The sequence below is a fragment of the Pseudorasbora parva genome, chromosome 12 (assembly GCF_024679245.1).
Source record: "Pseudorasbora parva isolate DD20220531a chromosome 12, ASM2467924v1, whole genome shotgun sequence".
NCBI classification, from domain to species: Eukaryota; Metazoa; Chordata; class Actinopteri; order Cypriniformes; family Gobionidae; genus Pseudorasbora; species Pseudorasbora parva.
In genome coordinates, this window is record NC_090183.1 from 23,353,213 (window position 1) to 23,371,736 (window position 18,524).

General features: G+C 40.1%; 1 protein-coding gene across 2 annotated transcripts in view; it reads right to left on the reverse strand.

Annotated features, from left to right (window-relative positions):
* Positions 1-18,524, reverse strand: part of usp43a (ubiquitin specific peptidase 43a) — a 142,097-nt gene that overhangs the window by 25,148 nt on the left and 98,425 nt on the right. For both annotated transcript variants that reach the window (XM_067459518.1, XM_067459517.1), the window contains exons 7-8: positions 14,204-14,366; positions 9,340-9,448 (exon numbers count right to left, since the gene is read on the reverse strand). In XM_067459518.1, coding sequence (XP_067315619.1) covers positions 9,340-9,448; positions 14,204-14,366 — 272 coding nt within the window. The remainder of the gene's footprint in view (positions 1-9,339; positions 9,449-14,203; positions 14,367-18,524) is intronic.

An 18,524-nucleotide genomic window follows, 5' to 3' on the forward strand; every position in this document is an offset into this window, starting at 1 on the left:
AGCCCCGCCCAAAACATCCGGAACACAGCAATGGTGAAAAACTGTATAATGGTCTAACTTCTGAATTCAGTACTACATAGTTCACAGTTTTTGTAATGTTTTTCAACATTAAATTTAGAAACAGTTTAGAAGTTTAGAAACAAATCTCAGAATTGCCTTTACATGGACGTTAATGATTATGTCCTTTGTTTCCTTCATTACATATTATAATCACCTATGTATCATTATGTCTGCCGTGTATACTCTTCTTTTCAGTTCAGTTCTTTGTCAGTTCTCTTTTGTGGAGTATGTTTGTTTGCTCTTCTTCTACTTTTCACCAATGATCTCGTGAGAGTTACAGATTCAGAAGAAAAAGACGTTGTTTTTGTTTTGTTTATGTCTTATCTTATGCATGCTGCACACCAACCCTGGAAAGAAATAGATAAGAAATACTTTGATTAACTATCAATAGTAGAATGATTTTTGAAGGATCATGACACTGAAGATTGGAGTAATGTTGAAAATTCAGCTTTGCTATTACACTGAAAAAAATAACATTTTAAAATACATTAAAATACTGTATTTTTGATAAATTATTGCAGCCTTGGTGAGCATAAGGGCAGGGCTGCCAACTTTTGAGAACTTTTGTAAAAACAACAACAACAACAACAACAGATTCAAGTGCATTATGATAAGAGTATTGTGATTGTTGAAAGAGTTGTTAACTAAATGTTTGCAATGTTTGCATGGTAATGCTTGACTTAAATGTCACGATTTCAATTAATACGCTTGTGATTTGATTCCGATCCTAATTCAATATAGATTCAAGTTAAAATCTCTTAAAGGGTTACTTCAGCGATTAACATATGGCTTGTATCAGTAGAAACCCTGGAGTATATTCAAATGATTGTGCTTTCCCCCCTCATATCCCCCATAGATAAGAGATTTATGCATTTTATTTCTGGAAAAAATTCCTTTGTCCAGTTGTTGAATGTTTGTCCAGAGGCTAAAGACTACAGCCAGCAGAGGGAGCCATTTCCGCATGTTTTGAACCCGCGCATGAGGGATGGGAGATTACACTCAGCGCAGGGAGAGCTCAGCTTGCAGCTACAGGCACTCATTTAAACGGAGCTATGGTGAGCAATGTCTTTTAACTTCTCGAATTAATTTCTATGAAAGTTAAGCTTGCAAAGGCATGAACTGAAACGCGAAAGACTGAACTCGCGTTGTGAACGTATGCCGCGAGTGTAGTCACGATTACCTCAGCTCTCATCAGGAGAGCTCATTTATCTGACTCCTGCAGTCAGTGCTCAGTGCTGTGATACTCGCGCGGTGACTCACTCATTATATTGAACAGACACGTTCAGTTTTTAATTGTAGTGTCTTCTTCAACTCAGTCACAGTAATCCAGTTGGTGGTTTTGGGAATGGCCTCACTGGGCAGCGAAGCATTCTGGGAATTGTAGTCTTTCATCCCCATGAGACAAAAATACATTTTCTGTCGTTTCTCAGTCTAGAAGGCACCAAATTCAAAAATAATTTCACATTTCTACTTCATTGATGACCCAGTTTAAATACAGGTTCATCTTCCCACCGCTGAAGTACCCCTTTAACTAATTCAGTAAACATACAGGGGGTCCTGTTAGCTGGTATTATTATTAAAGGTTACAATTAACAACTCAAAACTTGAAAAATAAATAAATAAAATTAAAATAAAATAAATAAAATTAGTTTTTAAGTGAAAATATAATATGTAATAGGCATATAGTGCATATATTTAGCAAAATAATCCTCTTTATAGTTTATTTGCAAACTATCTGTATCTTTCAACACCTTCTATCAACATGTTCATTCATGTTTATTACTATTAACTAGAAGTAAGAGATGATCAGTTAGTGAGGCGCTGCAGCAATCTGTCACATGCCATATTTAAGAGCGCCAAAAAGGTATTTATTTTTTGAATTTCGTAATAAAACGGGCAGATATTGAAAGCTGAGACTTGTTTCATATCAAAGTAACCTGCTCTGTTTCTGTCGGCCCTCTTTGCCTTGATATTTTTCACTGCGTGAGAAAATGGTTGTGTGGTGTGAGAGCGCGAGAATTGATTCTAGTCGGCAGCCAGGTAGGATACTGATAAGGGACTTAAGAGAAAAAATCTTACCAAGCCAAACTTTGTAACAGTAGTGCACATAGATCCTAACTTTATCTAATAACGATGAACTAAGAGTGAATGTTTGCCTTCAGAATCTGGTGTGACCTTAAATGACAATAACAGTCAGTGGTGAAGCGTCTGGGCATGCTCCTCTGTAATTTCCAACACGATCACATGAGAATGTGTATCAATAGTACGAGTGTGCAATGTCGTGGAAAATGAGTTTTGGCGTGCATATACACACTTTATGCCGTGTATATGATACGCTCTTGGATAGGATGGGTCAATTTGCCATATACATTCCATGTCATTGCACACTTGTATTATATAAATACGCATTTTCGTGAGATCAAGCTCGTAATTTGTTGTGTTGCATTTGTAATTTCTTTGCATCCCTGCTGCTGCCGTAGAACTACGGCGTGATTTTTTTAATGATGCTGTTTTATGTGCAAACGCTGCTGCATCGCAGCGGCAAAAAAAAAAAAAAAAAAAGATTTTATTGTGCGGGAGGTTAGTTGAAAGATACAACAAAGATACAACAATCTACTACAGCCCTTGCTTCCACAACAACAGTTGCATTCTGTACTGCCTTTAAAAGACTCTAATCTCTGCGATGACAACAGTTCAAGCTCTGGCCAGTGTTTTGATTTGACAACAACTCTGTCACATCTAGCTTTGTTGCACTGTTTTAGTTCTCTTTCTTACCATCCCTGTTACTGTTGCTTCAGTGGAGCGCTCATTTTCAAAACTACAGCTAATTAAAAAATAATAATTTGTGGAGCACCATGTTGCAGAACAGACTACTGGGACTGGCAATTATTTCCATTGAGAATGTGCAAAGCCATGAATTAAACACCAGTTTTAGATGAATTTACCTAAAGAAAGGTCCAGAGAGTGCAACTTGTGTTTTTACATTTTGAGCCACCGTGCCAAGATCATTTGTGCTTGCATGTAATAGTATTGACACTGGCAGAGCATTGGTTATTTTAATTAAAAATTCTTGAGTGTTTTTTTGGCCCACCACACACCAGCTGATTGGTGGAGAGGAGACAGTGTGATGAAGCCAATTGGTACATCGGTATATGCTTATTATTAGGAGGGCATTATGGACAGAGGCTAATTGGCAAATTTGGCCAGGATGCTGGGATTGCACCCCTACTTTATTTCCGATGGATTTTTAATGACCACAGAGAGTCAGGACCTCGGTTTAATGTCTGGAGGACGGTGCTTATTGACAGTATGTGTCCCCATCACTATACTGGGGTGTTAGGACTCACACAGACCACAGGCTAGCCTCACAAACACCTCTACCTGCAGCTACCTAGTTTTTCCCAGGAGGTCTCCCATCCAGATACTGACCAGGCTCATCAGTGGGAAACCAGTCTTGGGCTACAGGTTGATATGGCTGCTGGCTGCATATGGGCCCGGGACTGACTTGCTACACCACTCATAACAGCAACCAAACATTTTTAGTAATTGTGGTCAGACCTGTGTGTTAAAGGGATACTTCACTGCTTTTTCATATTAAACTATGTTATTCCCTTAAAGGGATCCCCTGGTGTTGAAACTTTATGGCTTAATATAACATAAATGATGAACATAAATGAAAACCCATGAAAGATCTACGTTATTTAAAAAATCGATTTTATATTTGGACCAGCGGCCATTGGGCGGCGCCATTTTGTTTGCGTTCTAGGTTGATGACGTAGAATGGTTGCACTCAGCTGGCATTACCTGTAGCTATTTTTACCACAACGCAACTCGAAAATTGTTTCAGAGTTAAACAAAACCAACAAATTGCTTTGTAATTGTACTTAAAACACACTCAAACATACATGTGCACACAAACTCACCTACACAAGTCACAAACAGATCGGCGGGCGGGCACACACTCACAGTCATTCAGTCTCACGTTGCACCGCAATAACGAGTGTACAGCCGATTTACAAACAGCTGTCCGACTTTACGCACTCGTCTTCATTCACTCCTTCAAGTTGTATTAGTGAACAAAAGTAGGGAATGTAATTTGTGTCTTTAAAATGAAAGTTTAAAGATTGAGGTTAATTCACTGAGCTTGTGCTCAAACTTTAATGCACAAACCAATCTATCTATGATATCAACACAAAGACTCACACACACAGACTCACTGACAAACTCACACACACCCCAACAGATCGGCGCGAACACACACACACACACACACACACACACACGTACTGCGTGCGCGCATACATAACCCTCAATCACTATTCCCTGTGTTGATATCATAGATAGACTGTTGATATGCAGTAGATTAACTGTAATGCCTAATATAACCAGCAGAGGGAAATATCTATGTAGGACGATGGGATAGGGTAACGTGAGGAAGAGAGGCAGGATGTTTTGGTGATGATGCATGGGATTGGTTTGTGCATTAAAGTTTGAGCACAAGCTCAGTGAATTAACCTCAATCTTTAAACTTTCATTTTAAAGACACAAATAACATTCCCTACTTTTGTTCACTAATACAACTTGAAGGAGTGAATGAAGACGAGTGCGTGAAGTCGGACAGCTGTTTGTAAATCGGCTGTACACTCGTTATTGCGGTGCAAAATGAGACTGAATGACTGCACTCGAACATGTCCACTACGGTGTCGGACAACACTACAAATGGCCGTCCCTTCAAATAATGCCCTATTTCAGGGTATAGGGGGTCGATTTCAGATTCAGCCCCTGTCGTGGAGACTGAGCAGCCCAACATCTCGATTGAGACAGAGCAGTCTCTCAGGTGTGTGTGCCCGCCCGCCGATCTGTTTGTGACTTGTGTAGGTGAGTTTGTTTGCACATGTATGTTTGAGTGTGTTTTAAGTACAATTACAAAGCAATTCATTGGTTTTGTTTAACTCTGCAACAATTTTCGAGTTTCGTTGTGGTAAAAATAGCTACGGGTAGCGCCAGCTGATTGAGGAGTTCAACCACTCTACGTCATCAACCTAGAACACAAACAAAATGGCGCCGCCCATGGTCCAAATATAAAATGGATTTTTTTAAAGGGTTACTTCAGCGATTAGCATATGGCTTTGTATCAGTAGAAACCCTGGAGTATATTCAAATGATTGTGCTTTCCCCCCTCATATCCCCCTGAGACAAGAGATTTATGCATTTTATTTCTGGAAAAATTCCTCCTATGATGCAAATTGACGATATTTGCATCATAGGAGGAATGTTTGGAATAAGGCTAAAGACTACAGCCAGCAGAGGGAGCCATTTCCGCATGGTTTGAACCCGCGCATGGGGGATGGGAGATAACACTCAGCTGGCAGGGAGAGCTCAGCAGGCAGCTGCAGGCACTCATTTAAACGGAGCTATGGTGAGCAATGTAAGTGTTTTAACTTCTTAAATTAATTTCTATGAAAGTTAAGCTTGCAAAGGCATGAACTGAAAAGCGCCAGACTGAACTCGCGTTGTGCATGTATGCCGCGAGTGTAGTCGCGATTACCTCAGCTCTCATCACGAGCTCATTAGCTCATTTCTCTCTCTCTCCTGCAGTTAGTGCTCAGTGCTGTGATATCGCGCGGCGACTCACTCATTATATTGAACAGACACGTTCAGGTTTTTAATTGTAGTGTCTTCAACTCAGTCACAGTAATGGCTTTGGGAATGGTCTAACAGGGCAGCGAAGCATTTTGGGAATTGTAGTCTTTCATCCCCATGAGACAAAAATACATTTTCTGTCTTTTCTCAGTCTAGAAGGCACCAAATTCAAAAATAATTTAACATTTCTACTACATTGATGACCCAGTTTAAATAGAGATTCATCTTCCCAGCGCTGAAGTACCCCTTTAAATAACGTAGATCTTTCATGGGTTTTCTACTACATATTTCAGTAAGAGACATTGTTTATGTTATATTAAGCCATACAAGTCTCAACACCATGGGATCCCTTTAACTAAAACGAGTTGATACATACCTCTCTCATCTGAGTTTGTGCACTTAATCGCTCTGACACGCGGTGAGGATCTGATAGCATTTAGCTTAGCCCACTAAGCCCAGTTCATCCACTATGGTACCAAACAGAGATCAAGTTAGAAGCGCCCAAACACCTTCATGTTTCCATATTTAAATACAGTTACACGAATAGTTAAACAATCGTATGGTGACATAAAATAAAATGTGGTGCTTTTCTAAGCCGATTAAAAAGGAGAACTATAAAGTATGGCGGAATAGCACTTCTGAGAGTACTTCAACTCGGTGCAGTAAAAAGTCCTGGCTGAAACATCCTTCCTCACATCTCCCCCTCACTCTCTCATTTCTGTCAATAGGGGAACACATGGAGGTTTTTGGGTGCTTCTAACTTGATCTCTGGTACCATAGTGAATGAACTGGGCTTAGTGGGCTAAACTAAGGGTGTACTCACACTAGGCACGGTTGCCATGTCCCCCCTCCCCACTCCCCCGGTGGCCTGCACTCACATAGGGTTTCAGCATTCGTGCCGGAGCACGCTTACGTCATTATGGTGTGACGGTTTCGGGTTTCAGCATTCGTGCCGGAGCATGCTTACGTCATTATGGTGCGACGGTTTCGGGATAAACAGGAAGAGCGGCGCTCTCTGAACACAATGGAGTCCATCGCTCTGTTCTCTTTGTGGTTAATTTTGTGTCGTTTGGTCCACGGTGGTCCACAGCCCTCTCACAGCCTGTTGTTAAACAGATGTGTCGCCTTAGTGGCGCGAAAATGTTCACGTCATCGTGCTGCTCGTATTATGAGGTTTGCAAGGTACCAGTTGAAGTGCAGCAAGGACTTTGCAGCTTTGATTACGGACTCCAGCACGGTTAGCGCTCACACTGCATGTGAACCGTGCCCGAGTCAAACTGAATCATGCTGTGGCCCACCTCTTCCAAGTGGGGCAGGGCCGGCTAATCGAGCCGCGCCTGGGCACGGTTCAGAGTAGGCTACTCACACTAATCAAACGAACGCGCTTTGGTAGTCAAACGCACTCGGGCACGGTTCAAACTGGCTAGTGTGAGTACACCCTAAGGGCTATCAGATCGTCACCACACGTCAGAGCGATTAAGTGCATGCACACACGCAGGTGTGTCAACTCGTTTTAGTTAAGGGAATAACATAGTTTAATATGAAAAAGCCGTGAAGTATCCCTTTAAGGGCCGTATTGTTTCTGTTGAGCTTTAGATTAATGACTGACACCCTGTAGAAAACGCAGGATCCATTACTCCATCAATGACATCAAGCCTTGTCCACAGGCAGTAAATTAACCCCAAATAATAATAATAATAATACTAATAATGCCACCACCATGTTTTACAGTTGGGATGAGGTTCATATTATTGAATGCAGTATTTTGGTTTTCCCCAAATGCAATGCTTCTCACTTAAACCAAAAGTTATATTTAGGACTCATATGTCCACAACACATTCTTCCAATAGTCTTCTGGCTTCACGGTCTCTTGCAAACTTTAAACGGGTAGCAATATTCTTCTTGGAGAGTGTTTGTTTGATGGGGAATTTAAGAACACTAATCTTAGATAATGTAAGAGAGGCCACATGTCACCACGGGGTTCTTTTTGGAATATAAGACGTCTTTCTCCCGGAGTGATATTTGTTAGACCTAATGTAACATTGTAGCTGAGCTTCTTCCACTTGTATACTTTAATAATAAGTGCTGCAATCTGGGAAGCATCATAATGATTTTTTTTGAAAGTTGATAAAGGCATGCAAACTTCTGCTTGACGTTTGCTTGAGCAAATACAGTTGAGCAGCTATTGACCCTATTTGATGTTTTCTATGTATGTGGATTGATCGATGGTTATATGTGAATAAAAACATAAATTAGATATGTTAATCATATAACATGGCCGTGCCTCTTCAGAAGACTTGGATTAAACAGATTGATTCGTATTACTTTTACCATCTCTTTATGAATTTTCTGAAGTTTGAAAGTTGTGGTGGAAAGTTTCATTAAAAATATCTTCATTTGTGTTTCGAATTAAAGTCTTATGGGTTTGGAACAACATGAGGGTTTGAAAATGACGGAATTAACATTTTTGGGTGAACTAACTAAGTCCAGGTATATATTTGTTCACCTGACCAGGGCCAAATAAACCCAATTGTATCTCATTAATTACCTTAATCAAGCTACCTTTTTAAATATCCGATACTGTAATCCTAAAGGGTCACACACAAGTATATACAGCATATGAAAAAGTTTCAGAATTTGATATAGGATAAAGAATAATATCTGATAATAATGAAGATCAGATTTTTGCAAAAATACAGAAAATTCTTAATAGCTCCAATGAAAGTAATAATACATTTCTCTTGTTATTAAAGTTTTGGGTGAACTACTGCATTAAAAGAGGTTTGGAAAAAGTTGTTTATTTCCTTCTCTGACAGCATAGTGGAACTGAGGAAGAGAGGAACGTCAGGCTTTAAAGATGCAATTTAAAGCAGAAATAGAAAAAAATGGAGCTGTACTCAAGCGTAGAAGGTGATAAATTAAAAACTTAATGGGAACCAATGAACAGATGAAAACCGCAGCAGTCTTTTGTCTGAGAAGGTGAGTTTATATTGGTCCTTTAATTTATTATCCCGAGAAGATGTTAAAACAATACAACTCTGCTCTCTGCCGTCCCGGCCAATCTGTTGTACTAAAGCAATTAGAAGACAATGTAAGATCTCTTGTGTCTTTCCTTCTCATTAATTTTCTGAAACATGTTCTTACACATTTAGTTTGTTGTAGAGCTCAAATCTCCAATACAATCTAATGGGTCTAATACTGTAAGTAAAAATAACTAAGAATTAGCATTGAACAAACATTGAGTCAATGATCAGGACTGGTGTTATAATTTCAGGCTCTTCAGATGACTAAATGGCATTTAATGTATGTAATGATTAAAGCTTTTAGTTAAATATATTCTACTACGGTAATTAAAAACGTACTTTGAATTTTAATTTAAGATAATTCATGGTATAATAATCTTTATGAATGCTAAACAAGAATCTCTTATTTGGGAAAACAGATACAACAATGACCCTCAGAGGGCAGCATTGGCACATGACCATTAATGGAGACATCCCTGCATATTTAAACCTAGATTTAAAGAACAAAGCACTTCAGCATGCTTCTAATAATAATAATATCCCATCACCCTTACTCTAACCACAGCACATACCGCTAACTACAAAACCTAATATATGATCAGCTCACACTCACCTTTATGACCGTATTTTTTTGAAATAAGTAAAGCTTATTGCAGACACTCTGTCGCAAATGATCCCAGGAAAGACTCCTTTCTACTCTCATCAGGAATGGCGGGCCAAATCTGAAAAGAGAAATTCAAAGTCACAATTTTGTGTTGACTGAATACTTATTTATTTTCCCTGAATTAGTCTAAGATTATGTGACTATATAAATATGCACTTTTTTGATATCCAGCGAGCTCTAATATGGTTGACTTTACAAGAGTAAGGCCTAGTCCACACGTACACAGGTATTTTTATTACCAGAGTTTTTCCTCCTCTGTTTTAAAATCGCATCCACACAAGCACGGTTTAAAAAAAAAAATCTGTACACATGAGAACGCAAAACTATGCTATGACTGGCTGCCTGATTTCCACATGGGTCCCATCCACGGCCCCGATGCACATTGCACTGACTGAGGGATGCCATGGGCTCAAGTGAAACCCTTCTACAAGTTCCTTTACTTTGGACTCAGTGACAGGTAGGGCTGAAGTGGACTGTAATAGCTTCACACACTTGCTTTACTATTTTGTATTATTGCATTCTGTCGCATTTGTTCTGCAATACAATGAAATAACTGAACATGTATCTGTCAAACAAAGGAGAGAACGGCACGCACTTCGACTTAAAAAGCCGAAATCTCCGGTTTTACACCGCTGTAACCGGAGTTTCTAAAAATCTTCACCCTGGCCGGAGTTTTCAAAAAAGTCCGGTTTCAGTAACCGGATACAGCGTTTGCGTGTGGACGAACAGCCAAACCGCGTAGCAAACGCTGCGGTTTTGAAAATGCCCGTGTTCGTGTGAACAGGGCCACTTCTGAAATCATTTCTATTGAGAAATTACTACTGTAGCAATGAAATATTTATTTAGTTCTCACTAAAGCTTGCTTTATTTTGCTGTAGATCATTAAACTGTTACGCTACCTCAGAAGTCTGTCTGTTTCATGAGGTATCTTTGTGCGCTTAATTACGCTGCCTTACAAGTCATTGTCTGATCATTGTCTGATAAGGCAACGAGGCAACAAGTCGGCTGCCTAGGTTTTTGGATGCATTGTCTTGTTTAAACTAAGCAGTCACTTTCAAGCTGTCATCTCCACAATTTGGATCATCTTCTTTTAGAAATAAACTACAGCTGCAATATATCCTTGCCTCACTCTTCCCTGAGCGCTACAAAAGGGAAACAGCATTTATTAAGTCATGCTTGCTTGTTGAGGACAAAATAATCACTGGATTTGCATGAGTTTTCCAGGTTAGAGGCCTCAAATCTTTTTAAATATATTCCAAGTTTAGTTTGAAGCAATTTAGGAAGCATTAAGTTAACTAGATACACATTGTGGACAGGCAGAAAATCTGTAATCTATAAAGTTTTTCCAGTGTTTTTATTGGTAGAGGTTAATGTGCCATTTTTTCCCCACACAAGTCAAATATTGTGGTATGTACTTACAGAAATAAATGTCAGCTAAATCTCAAAAATAAAACAAACTCTGGTCTCTTGCCCAATATGTCATTCAGACCATCACTTCCTGCCTGAATGGACAGTTATTGGCCAGAATAAGCTGCAGTGTGGTTTGTCATTTAGTCTAGCTAGCCAAACTGCTGCACCACACTCAAAAAAATACAATTTCCCAAGGACTAAACAGTCACTTCCCCAGAAATCCGATATTACAGGTAGTCCTGCCCCTAACTGGTGATATTAGCCGAGTCAAGCAAATAAAGCAATGTTTTGAAAGTGCTACAGAGCCAAAGCACTCTCACTCTTCGGGGAAATCAACCTATGAATGGGTTTTTTAAAAAGTTGCCTCTGCCTCTAAAGTTACACAATTTGCCTTTTTAAAATACCCTATTATACTGAAAATATGATCCTAATTTTCAATATTATGTTGCAATCTTTGAATCAGAGAGACAACTTCGCTATCAAATGTTGTCTAAAGACTGGAGGCTTCTGCCATTAAGGTGCAGTACACAAAAATCTCTCTAATTAATATTTATAAATAGAAAAACATTATATTTGTAAAATCTCTCTCTCTCTCTCTCTCTCTCTCTCTCTCTCTCTCTCTCTCTCTCTCTCTCTCTCTCTCTCTCTCTCTCTCTCTCTCTCTCTCTCTCTCTCTCTCTCTCTCTCTCTCTCTCTCTCTCTCTCTCTCTCTCTCTCTCTCTCTCTCTCTCTCTCTCTCTCTCTCTCTCTCTCTCTCTCTCTCTCTCTCTCTCTCGTTTCCTTGTACCCTAAAATGTCATCCTGACATTTGTAGGTGTTCCAGGGGAATACCCGTCATCTGTTTCCACCCATGGCCTTGTGTTCACGGGTGGAGAGCGAGACAGTGTGCGACTTTGATTGACAACTGGAGGTTAGTGACAAAGACGTCCAGATGCAGCACTCCCCAGAGTCCAGCCTATCAGTTCAGCTGTAGTTGGAGCATGTAAGATGATTCCTGTGCTGCAGTTTACTTACTCTGATTATTGATTCTGACAGTGACTGATCTGACTTAATGTCTTTTTGAATCTATGACTCTTGTACCAGTAGGTCTAAAATTAATCTCCAATGAATCGCTTGACTTATAGAACAGCATGGTTGGGATATTGGATCTTTAAAATGATAAATATACATGGACTTTAAATTGTCTTTTAAAATCACATGATAAAGTTTCTGCAGGAACAAACAACTATAGCAAAGGACTCCAATCCTTTGGTTTACTCCAATCTGCTTAAATAATTAATTACATTATCCAAATAAAATGAATGTATATCTTTAAATGTGTAAAACAATTAAAAGCAAAATAGAACTCTAATATTACATATAAAACCAAGTCATTCATTTCATTATGTATTTAATAAATATACACTACCATTCAAAAGTTATGGGTAAGTATTTTATTTTTTAATCTTATGCTCACTAAGGCTGCATTTATTTGATATAATAACAATACACTGTAAAAAATTATATGTTCAATAAGTTATGACAACATATGTTTTTACATTGTTTTCAAGTAATGTTAAACTTTTTTTATTAGCTATACAAGATGTAACTCCTTTTTAAAGTCAGTTTAACATAATTTAAGCGGAAATAACTTAAACATCCAAGTTGATTGTACTGCAAAAGTTCCTTTTTTTTTTTTTACAGTGTACAAAATGTGCTACAGGATTATTTGATGATTGTTTACTGTCAACTGTGATCAATTTAAAGCATCCTTGCTGAATAAAAGTATTAGCTTCTTAAAAAAAATGTTTTACTGACCCCAAACTTATGAATGGTATTTTATAAATTAACAGGCATGTCTTTAGGTGTTAGCAGAGGTACCCCAAAGGGTTCACACGTTATGGTTACCGAATATGTGTTAAAGAGATGGTTGCATGCGATTTGACTTGAACTTTTGTTATTGTGTAATGTTGATGCTTGAGCATAAACAGTATCTGCAAAGTTACAGCACTGAAAGTTCAATGCAAACTGAGATATTGTCTTTTAAAGTTACGACAGTTTATTGCCTACAAAAACGTCCGGTTTGAACTACAACAAGCTTCTTCCTGGGTTGTTGACATCATAATCCCTTTCTATTAACAGAAACACTGTGACTTCTGCCTGTAATTAGCCTGACAAGCCAGACCCACATCAAGATGTTTGGTCTGGAAACTCACCATAGACAGGGCTCAATCCGAGGGGCGGGATAAACGATTGTCTTTCAAACTCCCTCTGCACGCGATAGGATAGCGCTACACCAACCAGAGCAACATGAAGGTGAAGCAGAGCTCGCTGACTGATTAAACATTCGCCGTATCCGGTCGGCTAAACTCCGAATACATCTTCCCTTTTTAAGAATGACTTCAGTGCCGCTCTTTGTTCTTTTCTCAGAGAAAAGCTTAACTCCAAGTCTTCCAGAGTCGCGGTCAGAGCTGATTCGAAAGACCGCCGTTCGCCAGTTTCTGTGTTTACTAGAAGCACGCAAACGCAACTCGGCCGTCGTCATTATGGCCCCGCCCGCCGACTCTATACACGATGTGATTGGGCCGTCCAGATTCTGAGGAATACAGCTCAGATGGGTATTGAGAGTTCCTAGAAGACACTTGTGGGCAAATAAAATTTCCTGCCGCTAGGGTGCGTCTAGATTTCTAGGCTAGCCTGTAATGGTAAGGGGCGTGGCGCTTCAGGACGACCTGTGCTTGGCACTTAGAGAAGGGTCCAGCTGCGGCTTGGGTGTTCCCCTTCATGAAACAAGAAAGCCTATTGGGCGTTCCTGGTAGCGTCTCATCGATCATTTGCGATGAGTTTCTCAATAATGCACATGGGTATGATGTCATATGTGTGATTTTTTTTCGGAGGGATGTGCTTCATAAAAGTAGGAAGCAAACGAGCCGTTCAAAGGACAGCGGTGTGGAATAAAGGTAAAATATAAGAAAAATACGGCGTTTAAAAAAAAAAAAAAGTATTAAGACATTTTATACTGCGCCCCATAAACACAACCAAGCCAAAACACAAAAACACAGAACCACCCCTTTAATACAATATTAAGCTAACTTGAGCAAAAACGAAAGTAAAGAAGCTAAAGTTTAGCGAAACCTCCCATATTAAAATGTAAAAGACAAAATTCAAATGTAGGCTACAAGTAGATGACTAGAGTTGTAATCTTAAAATATGAGGATATATATATATAAATATAAAAGCGCCACTTATTAACTATATGGTAATGAGTTACTGCTCGCTATCCAAGGGTCTTTTGAATGAGTTAAAACATTTCTTGAAATCTTATAGGACTTCAGAAAACAATTAGGGGATAAATTGGCAAAAAAGTTTAAGAAACCCTTAGAGGGCTCCTTCTGAAACATTAGGTTTAAGATGTTTTATTCACCTTGTTGCTTGTTGGTCAGATCCAGCAACATTGCAGACTAAAAGGAGGATCTTGGAAGAACCACCTTGATTCAAGAACTCTGATGATAATGTCCCTGAGGGTGGTAACCTGTGACCCTCAGGCTCTGTAGTGTATGGGGAGGAAGGGAGGGAGTGATGGAACCCTACGAAAGATAAAAAGAAACAAACATGTTATTAAACATTATAAGTTTAGTAAAATAATAGTGTATGATTATACATCAGTTCAATGATAAAACGAGGACTTTGTGTGTAGTGCTATTAAATCTTCAAATAAAGATAAAAACATTTACGCATTGCCATGCCCATCACTGTAAAACTCTTCTTGAGGCTTGTTGCTTTAATATGTACTCACACTGAATATGTAAACATAAAGTAGGTGGTCAATATATGCTCATGGTGATGTCAATATATGACTTCACAATGATCCATTTGAATGGAAAGTAGATGGAGCGTTGGAATCGTTATACAGCTCTTATTTGTGTTTTCTATGTTGTATCTTCTGTATCAGGATGTTTATTCACTTAGTAGCATTTTAAACATGGATACATGTATCATTTTATTCCTGCATCAATCTTATACTTCCTTTGTTTCCTTGGTGACTGCTGGCATGCTCTGATCTTTCACTTCATTCAGAAGTGGATGTTTGATCCTGCAATATGTGATTAAAAGCCAACAAGGCAGGACCACACACACACACACACACACACACACACACACACACACACACACACACACACACACACACACACACACACACACACACACAGACACAGACACACACAGACACACACACACGCACACACACACACACGCACACACAGACACACACATACCTGGATCGATATCTTCGTGGGGACTTAGATGTCCATAGACGTAATGGTTTTTATACTATACAAACTGTATATTCTATCCCCTTACACTAATCCTACCCCTAAATACCCATCACACAAAACTTTCTGCATTTTTTCATTTAATTATTTCCATTCTATTGATTTGATGTGATGGACTGTGGTTTGCTGCTCTCTTTCTACAACCAGTACAAACAAACTTTAGCGTGCCTACATTTTGCTTATAAAAATCTTACAGATTTTATTGAATTCCATTTTCTCTTATGTTACTTTTATCAAGTAATTTAAAATGACAGTTCATTTTTAACTCTCTGAAGAACCTTAAAGGGTTAGTTCTCCCAAAAATGAAATTTATGTCATTTATGATTAATGACCCTAATGTTGTTCCACACCCCGTAAGACCTCCGTTCATCTTCAGAACACAGTTTAAGATATTTTATATTTAGTCCGAGGGTGTATGCAAGTGTACGCACACTATACTGTCCATGTCCAGAAAGGGAATAAAAACATCATCAAAGTAGTCCATATGTGACATTAGTGAGTTAATTAGAATCTCTTGAAGCATCAAAAATCACAAAAACGACGACTTTATTCAGCATTCATCAGTCTTCACTTCCGGTTTTGTTTTCAAGTGAATACTAGTTACACAAACATGAGGCATATGTCTAAAGAAACTTTAAAATGTCAGGTTTTAAATAATGTAAATCAAATAAAAAAAATAAAAAAAAATTCTCTGTTTATGCAATCTGTTTAAAAAGAGAGGATCAGTCATTCATCAGCCTCTTTATTAGTGCTAATGTGGCCACGCCCCCACAGAGTGTGCGTTCTTTTGTAAATCAAATACTGTTGCGATTCACTACTCACGAGTATACCCATCCACATCAACTCGAAAAAACACATCAAGATTACTGCATGTACTTTACATCGTTTTGAGACGCATGAGGAATAATCCTGGAATAATTTACCTCAGTCTATACAGTTTATACAGTCTATACTTAGAAGAAAAGCTGTTTATTTCTAAGAGCAACAGATCCAGCTGAGGATTGTGAGGTAAGTTTATTCTATTAGTGTCTGTGAATATTAAATCACAAAAAGACAGTTCCTTATAGTGTCCCTATTTTTTATTTTAAAGTCTCCTAATGTAGTTTTAGAGGTCTCCAACAACAGGTTTAGATGCATCAAAGGTAAAAAAAAAAAAAAAAAAGCTTTATCAACACAATGTTAAATGATTCTGAAATAACTCGATGGATGAATCAGTCTCTCTAAATCTATCCTTTCCATGAGCCTACTCTGCTCTGATTGGTCAGAAGGCCCAGTCTGTAGTGAATTATCCCAGCAATTCCAAGTCCATGATGAAACATTGAGGTACATTATAAGATGTTTCAACTGGAATTCCTCACCATCAGCATTGACAAGTGTACATCCATCAACAAAACTGTGTGTGTATTTCTAATTTATTGCGGTGCACATGTGGGAACTATTAATAACAGCGCATATTTTAGCAAAGTAAGTTAACATTAAAGTTTGCGAAACAAATCTGCAAATCTGTAATACTGCAGCCCACAGATGATTTACGGTTGTATTTCAGTAAGACAGTAATAACGTAAATTAGCCTGTTAAGCAGATACTATACCTACACAATATGAAACACAATAAACACATTGCAGACCACAGTGCCTTCTCGACATGATACTATCATGTATCCACATGAATCAGCTGCAGTGTGTGAGGTGGTTTAAGTTCCCTTTCGAGAGAGGTTCCTCGTATTACGTATGGGAAAAACTCCTTTTCTCGAGAATGTGAAGCAAAACTTTTAATAAAGGTATCTATGTAAAGCGCAGTGAGCTGCACGGCCATAGCCCAGCGCGAGGAGCGCTCTGATTGGCCGGGCCGCGGCAACTGCAGGAACCTATGGTGAGGCGGCTGAGAGGAACGAACCAATGGGGGGCGTTCCAGAAGCCCGACGAAAAAGGTGCTTATATTTGCATACAGGAGGCTATATAAGACCCTAATTCGCCATAGGTGTCAGATTTTATCTCCTTCAGCGATACCTTCGCTGGTCTCCGGAAGAAGCACCGCCGTTGAAAAGGCACCAGCGGAACCTGCAGCTGAGGACGACGGACTCCCTCTCCGCCTTCTCTGCCGTTCCAGCTACGCCATCCGGCGTTATATATCCTTTAAACTGTGTCTATGTTGAGTGTTATATGTGTTTGTGTGCGTGTTGCCGCTGCAACGCCACTTCTAGAGCTTACAGGCTTGTTCTACTCGAGGACTCTCTCGTTCCGCCGCGTCGTTAAGCGCCGCGGAAAGACGGAGCTCTTCTCACTCTCCCTCTGCTCTCGTCCCGTCGCGCTGAATAGCGCCGCGGAAAGAGAGAATGTTAGAGGACATGAGCACACTCAAGCCGAAGCTCTCTTCACTCTGCCGCCGCCGCGGCTCTTCCGCCGCTGCCACAGAGTTGTTCTCACTCTTCTCTCATTCCGTCGCGCTACAGCCGCGGACAGAGAATACTAGAGTGAATAGGCAAACTCGAGCCGAAGCTCTCGTCACTATACCGTCGCGCTGAGGAGGCGCCGCGGACAGACGGAGTTTTTCCTCATTCTTCCTCTTCTCTAGTTCAGTCGCGATATCGCCGCGGACAGAGAATACTAGAGTGAATAAACTAACTCGAGCCGAAGCTCTCGCCGTGCTGAAGAAGCGCCGCGGACAGACGGAGTTTTTCCTCGCTCTTCCTCTTCTCTAGTTCAGTCGCGATATCGCCGCGGACAGAGAATACTAGAGTGAATAAACTAACTCGAGCCGAAGCTCTCGCCGTGCTAGAAGCGCCGCGGACAGAGTTTTTCCTCACGCTTCCAATTCTCGTTCTGTCGCTCTATCGCCGCGGACAGAGAATGCTAGAGTGAATAAACTAACTCGAGCCGAAGCTCTCGCCGTGCTAGAAGCGCCGCGGACAGAGTTTTTCCTCACGCTTCCAATTCTCGTTCTGTCGCTCTATCGCCGCGGACAGAGAATACTAGAGTGAATAAACTAACTCGAGCCGAAGCTCTCGCCGTGCTAGAAGCGCCGCGGACAGAGTTTTTCCTCACGCTTCCAATTCTCTAGTTCAGTCGCGATATCGCCGCGGACAGAGAATACTAGAGTGAATAAACTAACTCGAGCCGAAGCTCTCGCCGTGCTAGAAGCGCCGCGGACAGAGTTTTTCCTCACGCTTCCAATTCTCGTTCAGTCGCGCTGTCGCCGCGGACAGAGAATACTAGAGTGAATAAACAAACTCGAGCCGAAGCTCTCGCCGTGCTAGAAGCGCTGCGGACAGAGTTTTTCCTCACGCTTCCTATTCTCTCGTTCTGTCGCTCTATCGCCGCGGACAGAGAATACTAGAGTGAATAAACGAACTCGAGCCGAAGCTCTCGCCGTGCTAGAAGCGCTGCGGACAGAGTTTTTCCTCACGCTTCC